The following is a 20,887-nucleotide window of genomic DNA, read 5'->3' on the forward strand; positions in this document are numbered from 1 at the left end:
TGCTCACAGCTTCTTTGCTGGTTACATGTTTACCATGGTCGTTCTTTAGGTGACCAAACTGTACGGGGGTGCTGATGTCATCCTTTTTGCCATGGTGACTGAAATGGCCTTTACGATTATCCTCACTCTTACCAACAGAAGTGACGTTTTCTGTAGTAAACACAGAAATTTTAAAAGACAACTGTCAAAATAATTTGATTAACGAAAATATAGCCCCACACATACACAAAGCTACGGACGGTATCTGCAAGGTAAAAAAAAATGTTTTGCGGTACTAGTTTATGAAAGTTGAAGCTGACACTAACATACCTGTATTGACATCCGTCTTTGAAGATGATACAGGGTTGTTCATAACTCTAGTATCTCTACTGTGAGACTCCTGAAGTGGCTCTTCTCCCCGCGTGCTCATTGTCTCACATGAAGAGGACTCAAAATAATGGACCCCGCTTAGATTACTCCGTTAAGACTTTGCGCACGCATCTTGATTTGTCTGGTACATGAATTTAAAGAAAAAAAATTGTAAAGAAGTTATGTGCAGTAATACATTTTAGATGTTGAAGAACAAACGGCAGTCGAACGCCTACACTAGTTTTTTTTTTTTTTCCTTTTTTCTTCCAACATGTAATCACCAGACGTGGTGACGGCACGCTAAATTTTTTTCAACTTATATTAATGCCGCCACCAACACGGGACAAATACATGACAGGTTTACATATAAGAACTTTATTGCACGACAATTGTACAGGGTACATTGTATGGCAAATACTAGTAGGTAACAATAAGTAGCATAGTAAAATAGATAGGTATAGAATAAAACTTAACAACTTATATATAGAAAAGAGATAATCAAAAGTTAGCTTAGGCTTTACAATCAGGCGGAGTTATCTATGGGTACATGTGACAGCAAATCAGTATTCTTTCTAATAACAAAACAGTCTTTTATGTATTTACCTATTTTTGCATTGTGTTCGCTGTTGCATTTAAATATATTATCAAATCTATCTGTAGCAGCAAGTCTATTGAAATCTGTCGTATTTGAAGTGAGATATTTGAATAGATTATCACGTAGGACATCATATCTAGGGCATTCCATGATAAAATGAAATTCATCTTCGATTTTCTGTGGGCAAAATGGGCAAAATCTTTGGTCAGGGGCTACATTGTAATATCTTCCTGTTTCTATATTCAATTTGTGACTGCTGATTCTTAGCTGTGTTATAGCTTTACGGATTTCAAAATTTTCTATATCATAAAGGTATTTTTCTTGTTCATAACATTTTTTTGATTTGTCAAGATATGCTAGTTTTGAATTATTTTTAATGCAACTAAACCAGCCTTGTATGTAAGAGTCATGTAGCCGCTGGCTAAGTTGGCGGACTATGTAGTCAACTTGATAACGTTCCGGTTTCATCCATATGTGCCCAAGGCCCTGATAATTAAGAATATCTTTTACATGATTGATCCAGTCGTGATCACCTTTAAATACAGTGTTGTATGCATCATGGAGTAAAGAGTCCTCAGGTAAGTTTACCAAACGGTGCCAGTATTTAATGAGTTGAATTTGGGCAGATATCATGATGGGAAAAGTTCCCAACTCTCCTCGTACACCGTCATTGGATGATTTTGAATGGACTCCTAATAGACATTTTTAAAAACGGATGTCAATTAAATCGAATTCTGGTATGTCTAAAGAGAGGAGTGTATTTTCGACTGAAAAGTCATCTTTTTCTAATGTACACATGCATGCATATTTTAGAAACATATCTTTGTCTAAGCTTCTTTCAAAATTAATGATATACGTTTGAGTTACATCCGAACAAGTGCTCTTTCGAATCGATATCGGAATATTATCATCGATTTGAAGCTTCTCTAGTAAAGAAGAAAAGAACGATTTTGGAGAAGATATAGAAATGTTTTTTGCTACAATAAGTTTCACCGTTTTGGAGATACGGTCAAAACATGTTAGTTCAGAACCGTACAACAAAATGGGTTTTACAAATTTGTCGAACAGATTTTTACCTAACTTTATTGAGATATTTTCGGAAGATAAAAGTGATTTTAATTTGGATATAGCTCTCAAGGCTTTGGTTTTCAGAAATTTTCTGGCTGTTTTAAATTTACCTGAGGACGTAAGAGGGATACCGAGGTAAGTATAACTATCCGTTACCTCTATTTCTTTATCATAGATAAAGAATTCTTTAGAAAATTTCTTTGTAGTACCTTTACCGAAAACAATAACTTTCGTTTTTGAGACATTAACAGTAAGTTTCCAGTTGTTACAGTAAGATTCTAGGATATTAATGCATTGTTGTAGACCATTCTTTGACAAGGAAATCAAAGCAAGATCGTCAGCCCAAGACAGACAATTAATGGATTTTGAGGTTAGAACAGCAGCATCACATTTGTCACTATCAAAACACTGTGGCAGATCATTGATGAATAGATTAAATAACAATGGGCTAAGATTACATCCTTGTCTTACACCACAAGTTGATGCAAAAGAGTCTGACAAGCCATTTTCTACTCTAACTGCATAATTGACATTTAAATACATAGATTTCAAAACATTGAAAAAATTTCCATCGATGCCATAGTTTAACAGGACAGTACTCATTTTCACCTGGGCGAAGTGAGAAAAGTCATGTAAAGTGCCTATCCCAAGGGCACAACATCGGTGGCATGTTATGTAGGACTCGAATTCGGGACCTCTTGGTTCCTAGTTGAGCACTCTGCCGTTACGCCACACGACCCCACGTCCTACACTAGTTACAACGTTATACACGATATTTAATACATCGGACAAACATAACTGTTCAGACAAATAAAAATGTACATGTCTAAACAGCGCAGGTTGCTGATAAAATCAAATTTCATTGACTAGAAATGCCGAAATGAATGAAAACTATACAAACCAACGTATTAAACGTAAAATGTATTTTTTTTAAATCTAATTTTGTTTTTTTTGCATGGTGGACCCTGGGTCCAGCAATAAACACGTATTTCCACTGTGGCTTTTTCATCAGGTTGAGTAGTGAATTGGCCTCCATAACCAAATTGTTTGTTCATTGTTGTTTATTTTATTTCTGTGCAATTTTTTACTCATAAAATACTTAAACCAGACTGCTGGCCACTTTCATTGCTTTCAACAAAAACACACTGTAAAATAAGAGAATGTTAATGAAGGGCCTGACTTAATGGACGTTTTTAACAAGAGTCTACAATTTCAATACCGAGATAATCATTTGTTTGTTTCCTTGTTTCTTAGTTGCATATTGTTTGTGCCTTTTCACACAGAATACTCAAATCGGACTGTTGGGCAATTTTGATAGCTGTCACTTAAGTAGGGGTTAAAGTTAGAAAATATATAGCAAGATGTCTTAAATAGTTTGCAAAAACAAGGTAACATAATTAAAATCCTACCTAATACATGACATAAATTCGTACAAAGTTTGCTTACGTTTACGCCGAACACGGACAATTGTTCTTTTTCTACTCTACTTTTTTCTAAACAATCTATCTTTGTGAATATCAATGTTTATATTAATAAGTTAGGACTAATCCATGTGATACATTATTGAAACTTAAATGTCCTCCAACTCAAGACACAAAAATACTCTCGAAATCAAAATGTATTTCAACTCAAGACACGAAAATTTAACAAGAAATTTTTGCTCGACTGGCTCGATGATGTATGTTACCGACTCAAATGAAATTTCATGCCAGCACGTGATATATTATCATATTTCGTCTAAAGACAATGATGTAACCTGTACCTTTTTATTGTGCTACGTATACACTTTGTCTGACCTTGACCTCTTCTCTAATAATCTCGATAAAAAGTGGTTAGCATGCCGATTTGAGTATTTTGAAATTAAATAAATGCTTAAACTAAGCAAATAATAATAATCATTACGATATTGCAATACCAGTATCAGTGTCATTCGACAAGGCACCTCTTTAACATGCAGATAAACAAAATTTGACTGTATTTTTATGATGTTACGTTAGAGTGTTTTGTTTAGTTTACGTTCTTTTAGACAATTCCCTTCTCAACATCGGTACCCAGCCCATGAATATTTGACTTTATTAGGAGCCTTGCGAAGTTTGGACATGTACATTTTTTTCTATCTAGACAGAAATGTTTGGCCGATGAATGTAAAACTAGTGTAGGCGTTAAATTTTGTATGGTCTCCAACATCTGAAACATTATTAATGCATATATAACTTGTTTACAATCATTTTTTTCAACTTTCCAAGCACCAGACAAATTAAGTTGCGTGGGAGAAGTATTTACGTGAGCTAGACGGGGTTTGTTTTGTCGGTCCATTTTTTGTAAGACAATGAGCACAATGGAAGAAGAGCCACGTCAGGATACGCCGGTATCATCTTCAAGGCACTGTCTCAATACATGTATGTTTCAATCCTATTCAGTTGTTGAATTTTTTTAGGACCTTAACGTTACAGGCATATGTTTATACAATTCAGATACTGTTAACTGCTTTGTAAATGGATGGACTATGTGTTTATTCCAACGCTTTTGTATTTATAAAAAAAAATCCGTTTGACGCAGGGATGGAAACCTTCCATATCACCGGCACGAGTGACGATAATCCTAAAGGACATGATGGCGAGAGGGATGACACCAACACTCCTGCACAGATGGATGACACAAACAATGCCGGTAAACATACAACCGACATAGAAGATGGGGGTGCATTTCCCGTACCTGTAGGCCGGAACATCATTGGATTGGTTGACAACAAGATGTATGCGAATGATTCCACTCAGCAAGCTGATAAAACAGGTATTTATTGCCTATTTCATAGGGGATGTTTTTAGATTGGGCTTAGTGGAGTGGCTGTGGTGTGGGTCTGTGTGTATGTATACTATGTACTCGAGAAATTGTGGATGGATCCTTTATACTTAGGATATGAGTAGCTGTAGAAAAAACGAAGGTCAATGTTAGAAATGGTCTCAATGGAGAGCTCGTTTGATATCTTTCCGGCTGCGTCTGTACCGAAAATGTCATTCATTGCAGCACTTAAGTTCTATTATGATATCTAAATTCTCTCAACTCATCCGCTGCTGCTTCGTAGTCTTCCGCTTTCCTGTGATTTTCTCTCCTCGCCTCTACAGCCAAATTCTCAACCAGCCTCAAAGCTGTCGACGGGGAAAATATGCTGTCTGGTCTAGCTGCCGTCTCTCTTATATCCCTCAGTAGAGTCTTGACGCCATAAAAACCCCTCTCATACCCGTCCAGCTTAGCCTAGAGTTCCTTTACCAATTTTCATGAAACAAAATTGCAAATGCTTTATGTAAATATACGCCTGGAGTCAACACTGACCCCTGTGAGTTAAGTCTTTCATTTCTCGATAGTAGTTATATAGAATCACAAAGGAATACTCTAAGATATTTTCTAGCAAGGTTTTATGTTAAATTTTCAGAGATGCAACAAAATGTCTTTTATATTATATAATTAGTCTCTAGTAACAGAGGATAAATATCAAAACACTTTTTGCTATAGTTGTTATGGGAGTTCCATCGAGATCAGTTATCAGCATCAAAGAATTCCTTCTGAATTTGTGCAAAGAAAATTGTAGACTGAGATTGTGTTTTCAAAGCCCTAATGATGTTTATTACAAAACGATTCATGCGTAGGAGGTAACAGAGTTGAGATTTATATCCACTTCGTAGTAAAGAAAGTATTAGACTTTATATCTTCTTCTAGAAATCAAATTGCTATAAAACATCGCCTACATATAGTACTCACTCACTTACTCACTCTCGTCCCGTGACAAGTTATATGGCAGAAAGGTAGAAATCACGAAATCTTAGCACCAGGGCATTACAACATAACATAAGCTAAAACGTGTCACTAGCTGTTATATTTTACCATGGCTGCCTAACCATGGGCAGTGGGGTCGTGTGGCATAGCGGCAGAGTGCTCGACTCGGAACCTAGAGGTCCCGGGTTCGAGTCCTGACATGCCACCAATCTTGTGCCCTTGGGAAAGGCACTTTACACGACTTTCCTCACTTCGGTCAGGTGAGAATGAGTATTGTCTTGTCCCCTGTGTTGGTGGTGGCATTAATATAAGTTTGAAAAACTTGAGTGTGCCGTCACCACATCTTGTGATTACATGTTGGAAATTATTTAAAAAAAAAATAACCATGGGCCGACCGTAAGTTGTGTTGGGCGTCCCGGTCATGTATAGTTTTTCCCCGCCGGAAGGTCGGGCATTATCGTAACTGCCCAGTGCCTTGGCAGCACAACAAATTAAAGTATTTTACGCCACAGCAAGTAATTTCTTAGATGGCATCAGCGCGCTCATTGATTTTCTCCTGATTAAAAAAAAAAAAAACAGTTTTGTTGCCCTCTGACAGTGGTCAACATGCCGAAAATGGGCAGATATGTCTTGCCATGCCAGAACGTGGATGACAGATAACTATGAAGAAAGGAAACAATACAAGACTCTGATTTAGTGCTTTGTCTTTTACTTTGATGCAGTGATAAATTTCATTCCTTTTATATGTGATGTTCCCACTCAATCAAAACCATGTGTACAATAATTCAAAACTTTTATTTTTCAGTGACAATGGATGTCGTAATAGCTGCCAGTAAACCTAGCACATTGCATGTGACATTTCCTGTTTAACAAGCACAGTGGTCAAATCTGGGCTGAAAAGTTGTCACCTTCTGGAACCCGAACTGCATTCGGTCGTGTTCGATCTGGGTAATTAGAATCGAACCCATTCCATAGACCAACAAAACAAGCCCTCCTGTCTCCGTGCCTCACAACAGATAAAAAGCAACACTTTTCTATAGATACAAACCGTGATATACAGTTTGACAGGACATGTACGCCATCGTTTTTTGTGGACATGTAACATGTACCGAAGGTACTGACGTATCCGTGGGTGTCCTTGAATACTGTAATGATTCTTTACGCCAGTATGAATAATACAATACACACTTTTGGTCGATATGACATGTCTGGAAAACCCGTTCAAACGTGGTAGCATGGAGAATCAAACATTCTTCATTGACAGCTCAAAATGACTGTAACGGTTGCCCCAAATGTCGTACTAGGTTTTTTTTAATAAATAGCCTTAAATTTGAATTATCTGTAATATAGTGCGAAAAAATGTAAAAAAAATGCATTTTTTCACCAATATGTGGACAAAAACTAGACATAAATCTAGAAATTAAAAAAATATCCTAAAATATGATTTTTAATCTTATTTCTGTTCGTCGAATGATTAAAAAAATGGGGATTTGGGGTAATACACGTAGCCAGGTTCAAACGCTGTTTGCCTAAACATGGCATGATGCTTTTACTAAATTCTACTATTTCTTAGGATTATAACGTAATGTATAATGCGTTGACAGAGAAAAGCCTTTTAAAATATCAGGTCATCTTTAATCCTCTTCTTCCTACTTTCCTCTGTATGCGTAGAACAACCGGCCATTCGTACCGAACATGAAGAAACCGAGGCTGACGCCGTTGCTTCTGACGACTGCGATGACGACTCTGACAGTCACACGTACAATTATATTGACGATGACCAGGACGACATCAACAACCAACAGCAGGACAGTGAGGACATACAGGCGGCTGATGAGGAGGGAGACACTACACAGCCCAGTAGCGATCAACAGAGCGGCTCTCACACGACAAACAATGCAAATTACGTGCCTGCTGCACTTCGTCAAGATAACAGCAACGGTATTTATCTCTATATAACTTTATTATTATATTTCAGTCCATACCATGGTATGGATGAAATATATTGTGTTCTCTCATGTTTCTTCTCCTCCTCCTTCTTCTTCTTCTCCTCCTGCCAAACAGTCAAAGGGATTCAACTCCGCCATCATTCAGCCAAATGACTTGAAATTTGGCATGGAGGTAGAGTGGGCCAATACCCCCAGGCGTTTTTTTCATTTTTTCGATACATGCCTTTAAAAAATTTTTATGAAGGTTTTTTGGGGCATTTTTCGCCAAAAAAATGGATCCTGAGTCCTGGTTTTACAACCAAATGATCTGAAATTCGGTATAAGGGTACCTTGAAAATGTGTCTACAGAATAGCAGTCACATATTTGGCATACACCACTTCCAAATGACTCATTCAGGGGACTTTAATGGCTATTTTCAGCAAAAAAAGGGCCAAAAGTGCTATACCCGTTCCATGTTCTATCTAAAGAATGGCCGGTTCCATCCATGGAACACGTGTTCCATTGGGGGTTACCTGAGGTCACATTGCACCTAAGTGGTGCGTAATGACCCACACAGTCGAACCGCAGGTCACCGTAGAACGCGTTATTACCTCCATGAAATGGAAGGTATTGTTTTTGGCGCGTCTGTGTGCGTGTGTGTGTGTGTGTGTGTGTGTGTGTGTGTGTGTGTGTGTGTGTGTATAATGTGTGTTTGTGTTTCCGCATTTTTGTACCTTCATAAGTCCATAACGCCTTCATGGATTGTGGTGATATTTGGTATGCTGGTAGGTCTTAGGAGGGCAAAGGTCAAGGTCAAATATGGGCCTCCTGGCGGATGGCCTTGGTACTGCAGCAGCACTTCCGGTTTAAGGTTGAGTCAGGGCATGGCTGAGAGGAATCTCGAGGCGAGGCAGGGTAACAGATGTGGCTATGCCCAGCGAGGCAGCGCGCTCCCTCAGGGGAATAGGTGACCTATTTCAGGGCAAATGTGGCAGTGCCACTGTATGGCTGTGTGTTTGATAACAAACAACCTGTGTTATTACCTCCATGAAAATGGAGGTGTTGTTTTTGTTGCGTCTGTCTGTCTGTCTGTCTGTTTGTGTCTCCGCACATTTGCGGCCAGCATAACTTCATAACGCCTTTATGGATTGTGATGATATTTGGTATGCTGGTAGGTCTTATGAAGACGAAGGTCAAGGTCAAATATACGCCTCCTGGTGGATGACCTTGGTACTGCAGCAGAACTTCCGGTTTTTGTATCTTTTGTCCTGAATATGCTATGGTCTTGATTTTTTGGTGGCAGATAGATTGTCCTGTCTAGTAAGTGGTGTGGGTTTGGTCCCCCTAGCAGCTTGTTCTGGAACTGCAGGGGACTTTCGGGCGAAATCTTTAAAAGCCAATAAGTCCAGATAAAAACAATGTATTTTCATAATTTTTGGTAGGTAGGTAGCTGAGAGAGAGATGTACATAATTAACTGCAAATTACGCAAATGAGGACTTAATTTGCATAATTAATGAGGAAATTCTATAATTACAGTGTTTTGCATTATAGTACTTTCATACATGTAATGTACTAGTATGTAATCTATGGCAGATAGAACATCACCAGATACCAATTATGCAAATGATGACCTAATTTGCATAATTAATGCGAAAATTCTATGACTCCTTAGTGGTAAATGATGGGAATTTCATACTTGGTACATGTGTAAGTTAATCAAAAGTTAACATCACGATGCATTTATTATGTTAATGTGGAGGTAATTTGCATGATTAAAGAAGAAATTAACATTTACATGTCAAGCCCATATTTCATGGAGGTATGAGATCTCGGAACTCTTGTTCTCTAAGATACGGCGTTTGCCGGGTCACGATTTGACCCCATTGCATGGGTGTAAACAACGGGGTCGGCCCTATGTTACGACAGCCCTATGTTACGACAGCCCTATGTTACGACAGCCCTATGTTACGACAGCCCTATGTTACGACAGCCCTATGTTACGACAGCCCTATGTTTTGACGCCCCCTTTTTTCAACGCGATTATGGCTATGTTCAGACACCAAATGATAAATTGTAAATGTATTAAGTGTAATGATCTCGGAGAAAATTTTCACGTAATAAATTGTCACTGACAGTGTTTCCGCCAGACTGCAGCAGAGATACTGAGAGGCCGTCCAGTTCAGGGAAGTGCCGGGTCGCGAATTAATTAACTAAGGGAACACGTCGCGAAAATTAATTGAGGGGGCGGGGCATTTGTTTACACTTGTTAACAAGTTGAAACTGTCCACAAGCATTCCACATTTTTTACAAGTGTTGACATTAAAAAAAAAAACAATGCTACAAATGGCAAACGTATCGCCAGTAATACTTAATTAGGACATTCTGCTGCAAAACTCCGAACATCGGCATCATTTAATTGTAACCTCCAGTAGCGCCTGCGATAGCCGGATTTTAATAGTGAAGAGCCTTGCTTCGTCCGCACTTCTTCCGTACTAGCAACATTTCCGGTGTAAAGAAGCGTCATCTTATCTCTCATACACGAGACAAATTTTGAAAATAACTTGGCTGTATCGTAGCTTTCATTGCTGTTTTATTCAACAAAAGTGCTCCTTGGTTGTAAAATGATCACTCATCTGTTGTCTCCAGTACAGTTTCAAATGGTAGCGTGATCGTAGCGTGCGAAAAATCGGCGTTAAAAGTCAGAAAATCGCTGGAAAATAACTTGCAGCACACATTCGCTACCTCGCCGTAGAAGAAAATACGCGCATTTTCTCATTAATATAATGCTAATATGTAAGTAGCAGCGTGAACTCTACGCTCTGATTCGTTGACCTCATATGACCTGCGCTCTGATTGGATAGAGCCATCTTTGCAGAGCTGCAGTTTGTTTGTTGGCGAAGAGAGTTACACTACGCTACTTTTTACGGTGTTTCTACCACTACTTAGTACATGTAACATTCCATTAAAGAAATTCATTATTAAGAATTTTTGGGAAAATGTATGTATCCATATTGAGTGGTGCCTTTTCAAGCAAGCCGGAAGTGTTAGCGAACCGCGGCGTGGATAGCGAACTGCGGCGTGGATTTTCATGCAACCCGCCCGCTACAAGACCATCAAAAACGTAACTCCCAAAAGAGAATTTTCAAATCCGAAATGATTTTGTTCGATGAGAAATATTTGTGGATACATTTTACCGGATGGAAACTTGAAAAACGGGCTTTAATGAGATTAACGTATGCGAAAGGCGCCGACATCAATTGTTCGTCAGCATTTAACAATAACAATAGCTGTTGTAACATAGGGCTGTCGTAACATAGGGCTGTCGTAACATAGGGGTGTCGTAACATAGGGCTGTCGTAACATAGGGCTGTCGTAACATAGGGCTGTCGTAACATAGGGCTGTCGTAACATAGGGTATGAACCGTAAATAACTGCCTATAGTGTAACAAAAATACCTCAGACCTACATAATGTTTACACTTTTTCATATCTGCAGGCTTTGCCGTGTACAACCATGTAGATATTTCGTGCATTGCAAAATGACAGCGAGCGCTACGGCCTTCCAAACATTAGCAATTTTTGGTCAGTTTATTTGTGCTTGTCTTTTTTACTATTTAAGTGGATCCCGTTAGCTAATACCACAGTGTGATAGCCCACTTTTTCGCCTCTACATTGATGCCAAAGACCCCTGGTAAATTTTATGGCAAACGGGTTTGCCCCCCAAAAAACTGTGACGATGCGCACATCGCGGTGGTCAATTTTTAGCCCAGTTGTAAGCTACTGACACACACCATCCTGGGTTTCCGCTACATTTCAATACATTTCGCGTAATGTCATAAAATTCGTTTCTTGGTATGAGAAACTGTATGGATGTGGCTACCACATGCAATATAATAAGTGATATGATAACATTAAAGTATATACAAAAAGAGGAATTTAATACAAGGTTCTGACCATTCAAAAATCGTCAAGTTTGAAGTCAATCGGTTTCGAACTCCTGCGTTCGATCCATGGAACCTAGGCAGCGCGTTCCATTTTTCGCGCCGCCAACAATGTTGCAACTTTCAACCGCTGTTTGCGAAAGTTCATAAAAAGAAGGAATCAAGTTTTTTTAATCACAAACAGACTTTATGAAACCCATTCCAAGTCAGACTTATATCATGAAGACGCTAGAGAAAGTGGGATTCATGTGCAACTATACCAATGTCAGTACATCTGCCCGATGTTTGTATATTTACAGTAACAGGTCATAGTGTCCGATTTCTCCTTCAAAAATTAGGTCATGGAAAATCAACCTGTTGTTGTATTTGTTCATGCCCAAATTCCTTCTCTTCTGTTTTCATCCGTAAATTGGGTATCGTTTTGAAGCTTACTATTTGGTCGTTATTCTTTCACTTTCATTTTTGTTCTATATAACTTTTAACAGAACATTTTTAAAGGCAAAGAAACTGTAAAGAAATTACACTTTTCTCAAGGTCGAGCTGCAATACACATTGTGCAATTTCAAAACTAAGTACACAGGTGTCAAGCCAACATAACTATATTTCAGCCATATCTTACATTACAGGTGTATTGGTTAGAACTAGTTGCAATTGCGCCCAAAAAGCTTGCGATTCGAACAAAAATCGTTGAGAATTCGACTGAATGAGCCCAACTTACTATCGGTTACTACATTGTAACAACTACAGGATCCCAAAAGAAACAACCCACAATAGATGAGGGAGGTTCTATACTTTATTAAACAATATACCAAATTGACGATAAAATAGGGCAAACGGGTTTGCCCCCCAAAAAACTAAAGGGTACCTGTCTCGAGTGGAATCATCTCCATCATACACGGTCAACTTTGAAACCTCGTTTCTCCAACAAACACCACCGGTAATGTACATCTACGACCTTGAGCGTGACGCCGGCCCTTCTTACATCTCACATTAACGTATGACAAGGAAACATTTACGTAAAGCGGAGTTACAAGCGAAACAGTAAACAGTAGCAAACTCTCGCGGATTCTCGCGGATCACATTACCTTGGAAAAGAAGCGCGAGATTTAAACGAGATCTTAGAGAGAGCTGCGCAGAACCGATGCGCATAGCGGTCTGCGGTTCGACTGCACACGTTCAATTTTATGTGCCTATAGACCTTCAAAATGTATCAAATCTCATCATTGTTAGTTTTTGCATACCTGTAATAAGATTAGTAAAGCTTTCGAGATTCAAAGTATTTGTTGTTGCATCTTTGTTCTCATATAGATACTATTCAATTCATTTATTTGAGAACCTTTGCCAGTTTTGCACTGGGGTAAGTTTGGAATAGTCCACTTTTGCGTGGGAGGGAGATGGACTGAAATATGCTGTATTTGCTCCCAAGCAAATGTCGGCCTTTCTAGTATTATAACATGTTTTTCTCACTCAGAAGCAATACTAAATACATATGGATATATATTTGCATGTATAATATATTCACTCTGAACCATTACTAAATATTTATGAGTGTTTATTTGTATATATGTTTTTCTCACTCAAAACAATTCGAGAGTGAGAGAGAGAGTGCAAAAGTGACGTAGGTTTGGGGCACCTAGAAGCTTGTAATGGAAGTACATGACTGTTTTTCGTAAAATGTTTGAAATATGATAACTCATGAAGAGGTTGATAGATTGTCATGATTTTTGCTTTGTAGGTAGGTAACGTGGAGAATTGTATAGTTAGATTTAATAATGCAAGTGTTATTTGCATAATCATTGCAAACAAATTATACATCAGCCGTATTCCACTTACAGCGCTAAACTGTTACTCTTAAGCGCGTCTAGTGCTTATTCTAGAACAATCTATTTTAACCAAACAACTGTTTCAAACAGGTCGCAAATTTAGCAAAAGATCCTCAATTTTTGCATTTTGTAACAAAATTAAAAAAGTTTAAGTGTCATATTTGTTTTTAAGATGCCAATACCATGTTTGTACGCTTTTCATGCCGCGTGGGGAGGGGGGTAATTGATATCTGTGTAAACTAGAGTTACGATCTTTAAGGTCACTCACGATGACGGCAGTAGTTTTTTAACATATGCACTACATAAAGACGGTAGAGATGTACTGTCCAGAAAGTTGTGAATTTTTTTTCTTTTTCTGTTAGATGATATTCATGCAAAAAAAAAAGGTTTGAAGTCGAGGGTTTATGGTAAATGGCCGTGGGTGACCCTGAATCGAACGAACGTTCAGGAGAAACTGGGACATTTGGGCCGAATTTTGTTCAGCGTGAAATGTCATAATACCTTAGTATTATCAATATGGCAGGGATTCTACACTTGTGACATCAGGGTCTTAGTTGGATACTATATTAGAAAGCTATCATTGATTGTCGAAGGTATGAGATGGTAGAACTGTAGTTATGGATTGTTTTAATTTTTCGGTATGATTTTTAGGGCGAAGGCTAATATGGCAAAATCTAATTTCACGAAGAAATGCATTGTAGTTGTCATAAAATCTTTACTTTAACAAGTGTTAACTATTAACTTTCAATAGATTCGACATGTTTGACATTTCTGCGTTCCAATCTACTTCGTGGCATCATCATCACTGTTGCACTGGGAGTCCTGGGTATTACAGGAGGTGTTATCAGCACTTATCTCACTGCACCATCGTTCAAAAATGGGGATATTCATCAGGTTAGTCACCATCTAATGTTCTATATTAAATATCTAGTGCATTCATTTATTTCATTTATTTCGAAACCTTTTAGCCCCGAAGGGCTAATCTTCCAAGGCTCAAACAATTAAATTTACATAATTACAACATAGTAGAAACATTTAAAAATACATACATACATACATGTACACCACATCAACAATAAATACACATAGATATTAACAATTTAAAAGTAGCGAGGAAGGGTCAAGGATCAGGTGACACTACTACTGTTTGAAACGGCTTTCTTAAAACTGATAACATCGCACAGTGTCTTGATGCATTCGATGTTCACTTAACAATCTGAGAGTATTTCGGCCGGAACTTTAATCAACGTTGTTTTTCTTTTTTTTTTCCCAAAGATTCCGATGGGTATCTTTCATTGTAGGATAAAAAAAGACGCCTTCCTCTGACCAAATTCCTTTTACCTGAACAGAAATGAACCCTGATTTTGGACAATAATCTGTGCTTGTTTGCGTTGTCTCTTATTTGTTCTTAATGTTATGTTCTTACTGTTCTTACTTATATTAATTACTATCTTTTTGTTATGGGTTCTGCTAATTTTGCTATGAGTTCTGTATATTTCTTTTTCATGATCCCAATTATCATATGGATGTTAATTTATGACATATTTATGATTTACCTGCATTTACTTTGTCTCATGTAAATATTGGTTATTGTTTGGATCTTTGTCTCCCATGGACAACCAGTCTAAAGACTGATGGGACAACCCACTTGTTGACAATATGAATAAATATTTTTATTGCCGATTCTACCAGATTGAAGTTCTTATTAGAGTCCTAAATGACATGAACAATGCTTGCAGAATGCAGAATGCTCCTTACGTGTCAACCCTCTTCTCCGAGTAACACGAATAACACGAATGAAACAAGCCTGGACATTTCTGTGTTTATTACAGACATCTGTTGGTAATGCTGAGGTCACATTTACAAACCGGGGCCCGGCCGGGCTGTTTCTATTAACGAAAAATCATTAATTTCTATCAGTAATATATGTATATAGTTCCCATTATTAATTTTGTCACCATATTTGTTGTCTTTTATATCATACTTTTTGTTCCATAAGATTGCCCGGCCGGGACCCGTTTTGGAAATGTCACCCCAGCATTACTCGTATGTTATTTAACGGAGGGTAATGCATCTGCTGGCAAATTTAATGTTATTATTTTTTCAGCCATTGGCCAACACGCTCTTGATAACGGATTCACCTGTGGGGATCACCCGTGATGATCTGACGATAACATCTTACCCAGCAAATATGTCAACTGCATCGCTCGTCATGACAACTGCACTTCCCAATGTGACAACTCCACTGCAAGAAAGGATAACAATCTCTGAGGTAAGAAACGCGTCTTTACCTGTTTTCTTAGATATTAGGCAAACAGGTAAAGATTGGACAATTGCTCACTTTGAGTTATTAAGCTACCCACTCTTTTGGAACAGATAATAACTTATTTTAATGTATATGTGGTCCAACACTTTAGTAACATTTAAAATGTTTGTCAGACAGTCCATTGCAAATATGGGTTCAATTGTTTTTATTTTAGATCCTGTTAAAGTGATGTATTAAGATGAAGATGAGGTAGTGATTTTTATCATGAAAATTTATTGGTTATCCTTATTGTCTCAGTCTGTGTCACCTACGACCATTGTGATGCTACCTATGAAGCATGTGGAAGTTACCAGACAAGACAAGTCAACGACCATGAAAGGTGAGGCACAAAGAAAAACCTCGCTTTCTTTGTGATGTAATTTCAAGTTCAGTTTTATTACCATTTTTACATTTTTCTTCCATGGATGCTATTCAACATATATTTATGTTCCCATTACACATCTATATAATGTATAACTGTACATTATAAGTTGTTTTCCTCTGCTTTAAGATTCTCTCTGTAATATTTATGATATGATATTGAACGGTTTGATAGCAATTCACGTTACCTTGTGATTTTTCGATTTTCCCTTGTCCTGCTGTCATTTTCACACAATATCTTATTTCAAAATAATTTTATTTTAATCAGGTTGTAGATCCATGACGTTTTGACCTGTAATAAGTAGTTTTTCCTTATTCGTTGCGTTTTGCTGCGGTGTGATGCGTTGCACGAAATATACCCCAATATTGTACATATACAGGGCGCTATATAGATAGTACTGTATGTGCAATCGATATATATATATAGAGAGAGATATCTATATGGGTCCCGCAGGGTTGTTATTCATAGCCAAACCGCACCCCGAGATGTTATCTTATGTGATATCTTAAAGTGTGTGTTTTTTTTTTAATTTGGATACTTTAGCGTACCTCAAATATTTTTTTCAATTACCATGTCATGGGTCTATGACCTGAAAGTCAGGGGTCTATGACCTGATTAAGATAAGAACAAATTATATGTCAAAGACAAATGTATCTTGAAAATGTTTTTTTATCTAGCAATAATGCTATATATAGCTACCCTCAAAAGCCAAAAAAGAGCTTACCATAAGCATCGATTTATATTCAAGAGTTTCCCATCCCGAGAATGCATTACAAAAACAGGGATCTAAACCTCATTTGCCTTGGAAGGAATCGGAACGATACTGTTGACGTTAAACAGCTTGTTTTTGAGTGTGCTTTGAGGTGTTGGAGCATTTTATGCTTAATATTAATTAAATTACCATGGGTCGAATCTGACAACAAATAGAGAATGAAGTTTTTGTGTTCTTTTCAACATGGAACATGCGGTTTGTAACGTTACAGCATCAGTATAGCGTTACCACTGTAACGTTACAAACCACATATTAAAAAAAAATTAATTCTCTATTTATTGTCAGATTCAACCCATAGTAATTTAGTTAACGTTGAGCATAAAATGACCTCATAAAACACCTCAAAACACAATAAAAAACAAGCTGTTTAACATCAACAGGATCATTCCGATGCCTTCCTGCTCTATGCAAATGAGGTTCAAACCCCTGTTTTCGCAAAGCATTCTGGGGATGGAAAACGCGTCAAAGCTCCCTCGACCTTTTGGAAGGCTTAAAAAGAACATCATTTAGGAAAGAGGGGTTTCATTTAAGAAGCATGAAGTAAGCATTATCCATTGAAGTAACATGATTCATAATTGATTAAATAAAAGATGTTAATGAAATGGCTCCCGCCTGTTACAGGTGCCAATGTTGCTCTTGGCAAGATGACGTACCAAACAAGCACCTACATGACCTATGCGGCCGTACCCAGCCGTGCAGTAGACGGCATCACCAGTACCCACATGCGGACTGGTTCCTGCACACACACCGAGGAGGAAGATAACCCTGCCTGGTGGGTCAATCTGGGCCAACCGTACATGATTGACAGGTAAGTGTTTGATTGTGTAAGGAAATATAACCGTCTCGTAACTAGCAACATTTCACAACAATCTTTATTGAAAAAAACAAAAGAACAGCGATTTTCGTGATTTCTACAGCAACTTTACACACAATAATTGCAAAAAAATCACCTGCTGTTTTTCAACAGTTTGTATGATGGGCTTTCAGCACTATACAAGTTAACAATGTCATGACTTGTTTAAAGTTAAGACTTTTGGTCTAACACAAGAAATTCTCTCACCTAGAGCTTTCGACCAGTCACTCTGGTCTTCCTCAGTAGACTGACCCAGTGAAGCTTGTCACGGGGCTTCTTTGAAGTGTGACGTAAACACTGGGTTAAAGGTATCTTGTAGACGATGTCGGCCCCCGTCGCAGTTCAATGTAGGGTGATGGGCCCTGATGTAAATGGCTGCCTTCACCCCTCTCAAAAAATAGTATTGTTCAGTGTCTAAAATCCTTACAGTATCAAGTGAAACAAAGTGTCCGGGTGACTCTATGTGAATGTGTTGAGACACCTCTGACCTGTTTGATAACATTTATCCAAACTTTTTTACGTTTGCCGCCATGCGGCGGCAAACGTAAACATACGAAAACAATGCTTCCATCAACCCTTCGTTGGGTGAACATTTTCGTTTGGGTGTTGCATTCAATGTTTATCTATTATGTTTGCACTTTTTATTGTGGGATGGTCCTACCAGATCACATAAACGCAATTCTTATATGACAAAGTTATCAAAAATTAGACTTGAATTGTCTAAAAAATAATTAATCTGTACTACTGTATGCCCAAAGCGATTCTCAGAAGATTATAAAAATTGACATAATGGCCTTGATGAATGAATCGCATAAATTATGTTAATGTAGATGACAAGTAAAACATTGGGTGTTGCATTCAATGTTTATCTATTATGTTTGCATTTTTTATTGTGGGATGGACCTACCAGATCACATAAACGCAATTCTTATATGACAAAGTTATCAAAAATTAGACTTGAATTGTCTAAAAAATAATTAATCTGTACTACTGTATGCCCAAAGTGATTCTCAGAAGATTATAAAAATTGACATAATGGCCTTGATGAATGAATCGCATAAATTATGTTAATGTAGATGACAAGTAAAACATTTGCGCTCGCGCAACGTCTGTAATTAGTGGACAAATATTCCAACAACGATGTTTTAATTGTGGTCCACTACATTGTTGCTAAGTTTCCACACTAAAGAAACTTTTAAAGTACCCTTTTGCCGAAATATACGCCCTTGGCTGTGAAGAGAGAGAGTATCCGGCCCACCGCCATATTTACTAACCGGAAGATGTACTATTTCACTACATCGCTAGATGTCGCTGTTCATGTTGCTCTTGGAAGCCCCCGGATGTACTAGAGGGCATGTATGGGGGTGATAGTGATTACGGATTACGCAAAAATTTTCGCCACCGATTACGAATTAAGTAAAATTCTCAGAGCTATTAAAACTTTATGCATTAAGGCTAATATAATATTACGAATTTCATTGATTTGGAGGGCGACTGCCAACGGATTACGAAGACTTAAATGGTCCGATTACGCCTCAGGAAAAAGGGTATGCAGGCTTCTACAACGAGCATTCCAGCTCTCAGGTACGTACCGTACCTCAGTATTTACGCCATATAAATGTAAAAATATCAGCAATGTTATGAGTATTAGGCATAGAGTTACAGGAAAATAGTATAGCTAAAAGTACCATGGGCAAGGGTGATCAATCTTATTGTGCTTTGACGCGCTGTTTAACAATATTTAGTAGTCAAACTGACTGCCCCCCCTCCTCTTTGGATTTACAAATGCGTCTAACAATCTCTTTTCGGTATGATCAAATTATGCAAGGCTAAGTTTCTTGCTTTAATATTAAAATTAATTACCGGCAGATGCTTGCCAATCTTAAAGTTTGTTCTCTGGAGTGTTTCTACCGTATCGCCTTAATTTTTTGTACTGTTGCATAAATTATTATTTTCTTTCTTACAAATTTTCGCTGTCAGTGGGGGGGGGCGGTTCAGGCTTTTTCATTCGTCGCCAGTATTTTGTTGAAAAAACTTTGAACTTTCAAGCTATTCGGTTCACACGTAAATCTTTCCTGGTATCAAACATATCTCAATTTCATCAAGAAATTTGAGTGTACTCAGAAACCTAAGAATCGTTCATCAATATGGCAACATATAGAAGCTCTCTCAGTAGTATATGGGTAATTTTGAAGACTTTGATGTGTTCTTTTAGCAACGAGAACTCAATATTTATGTGCACAGTTGCAGATTTGATGTTGAAACAAATTATTTGTCATCTCTTCCAGATGTGTCTTTGGCATTTGGATACCACAAAGCAATCAACCTATGCCACCATTCACTCAATACCAGCCTGTGCCACCGTGCACTCAATACCAGCCTGTGCCACCGTGCACTCAATACTAATGTGCCATTGTGCAGAACTTGCAGATTGTATACTGGATGAGTCCATGTCTCACGAGTGAATTATTAAAACCAGAAACTGTATCTTGCCCTGAAACCAAATATTCAATAAACAATCTGAACACATACATTTAGAATCTGTGTATACTTGTGTCACATTTCTTACATATAAGCCATTAATTGCCTTTGCCCACAATGTGTGAAGCTATACTATCAGGAAAAAAAAAGGTAACAACATTTTCAGTGAAACTAGCAGAGGTGGCATGTGATTTTCTTGTGCAAAAGTACAATGGCGGCAAACGTCAGCTTTTGTAAAAGCACTTGTTTTAAACGCCATCGTCATTTCCGTTCAAATATACAGAGTAGTCATCTTCAACCGCCGGGACTGTTTGTGTGGAACGTATCAACGCCTTCAACATCCACATTGGAGATTCTAAGCAAGTCACCAGGAACCCTAAGTGTGGTGGGGATCATTGGATCGAGGTGAACAAGCCGTCCGTTTCCATCCCGTGTCAAGGGATGCGGGGACAGTACGTGGGCGTTCGTCTTCCCGGCTCCAACGAATACTGAGCCTGTGTGAAGTCCAGATCTTCTCAGGTAGGCACATCTCCCCGACATAATCATGTTATCACTTTTACCTCCATGCCAATGGAGATTTTGTTTTGGTCTACCTCTCTCCCTCCCTCTCTCCCTC

General features: G+C 38.1%; 1 protein-coding gene and 1 long non-coding RNA gene across 2 annotated transcripts; both read left to right on the forward strand.

Annotated features, from left to right (window-relative positions):
- The first annotated feature begins 4,572 nt into the window (after positions 1-4,572).
- On the forward strand, positions 4,573-16,127 carry LOC109479487 (pheromone-processing carboxypeptidase KEX1-like). Its single transcript, XM_019781456.1, has 3 exons — positions 4,573-4,681; positions 7,457-7,726; positions 16,042-16,127. Exons 1-3 carry the CDS (start codon positions 4,573-4,575, stop codon positions 16,125-16,127), a joined length of 465 nt encoding a protein of 154 aa, XP_019637015.1.
- Positions 16,128-18,792: 2,665 nt separating this feature from the next.
- Positions 18,793-20,321, forward strand: LOC109479960. The gene is made up of 2 exons (XR_002140808.1): positions 18,793-19,374; positions 20,079-20,321. It is a non-coding gene; the product is annotated as an uncharacterized LOC109479960 (long non-coding RNA).
- Positions 20,322-20,887: the final 566 nt, after the last annotated feature.

Source organism: Branchiostoma belcheri, unplaced genomic scaffold (genome assembly GCF_001625305.1).
Source record: "Branchiostoma belcheri isolate BF01 breed outbred unplaced genomic scaffold, Haploidv18h27 scaffold107, whole genome shotgun sequence".
In the NCBI taxonomy this organism is placed as follows: domain Eukaryota; kingdom Metazoa; phylum Chordata; class Leptocardii; order Amphioxiformes; family Branchiostomatidae; genus Branchiostoma; species Branchiostoma belcheri.

Coding starts and splice junctions, on each gene's coding strand:
- LOC109479487 (XM_019781456.1), top strand. CDS start 4,573: ATGGAAACCTTCCATATCACCGGCACGAGTGACGATAATCCTAAAGGA. Junction 4,682..7,456: donor GGATGACACAAACAATGCCG/GTAAACATACAA, acceptor CTGTATGCGTAG/AACAACCGGCCATTCGTACC. Junction 7,727..16,041: donor TCGTCAAGATAACAGCAACG/GTATTTATCTCT, acceptor TTATTGTCTCAG/TCTGTGTCACCTACGACCAT.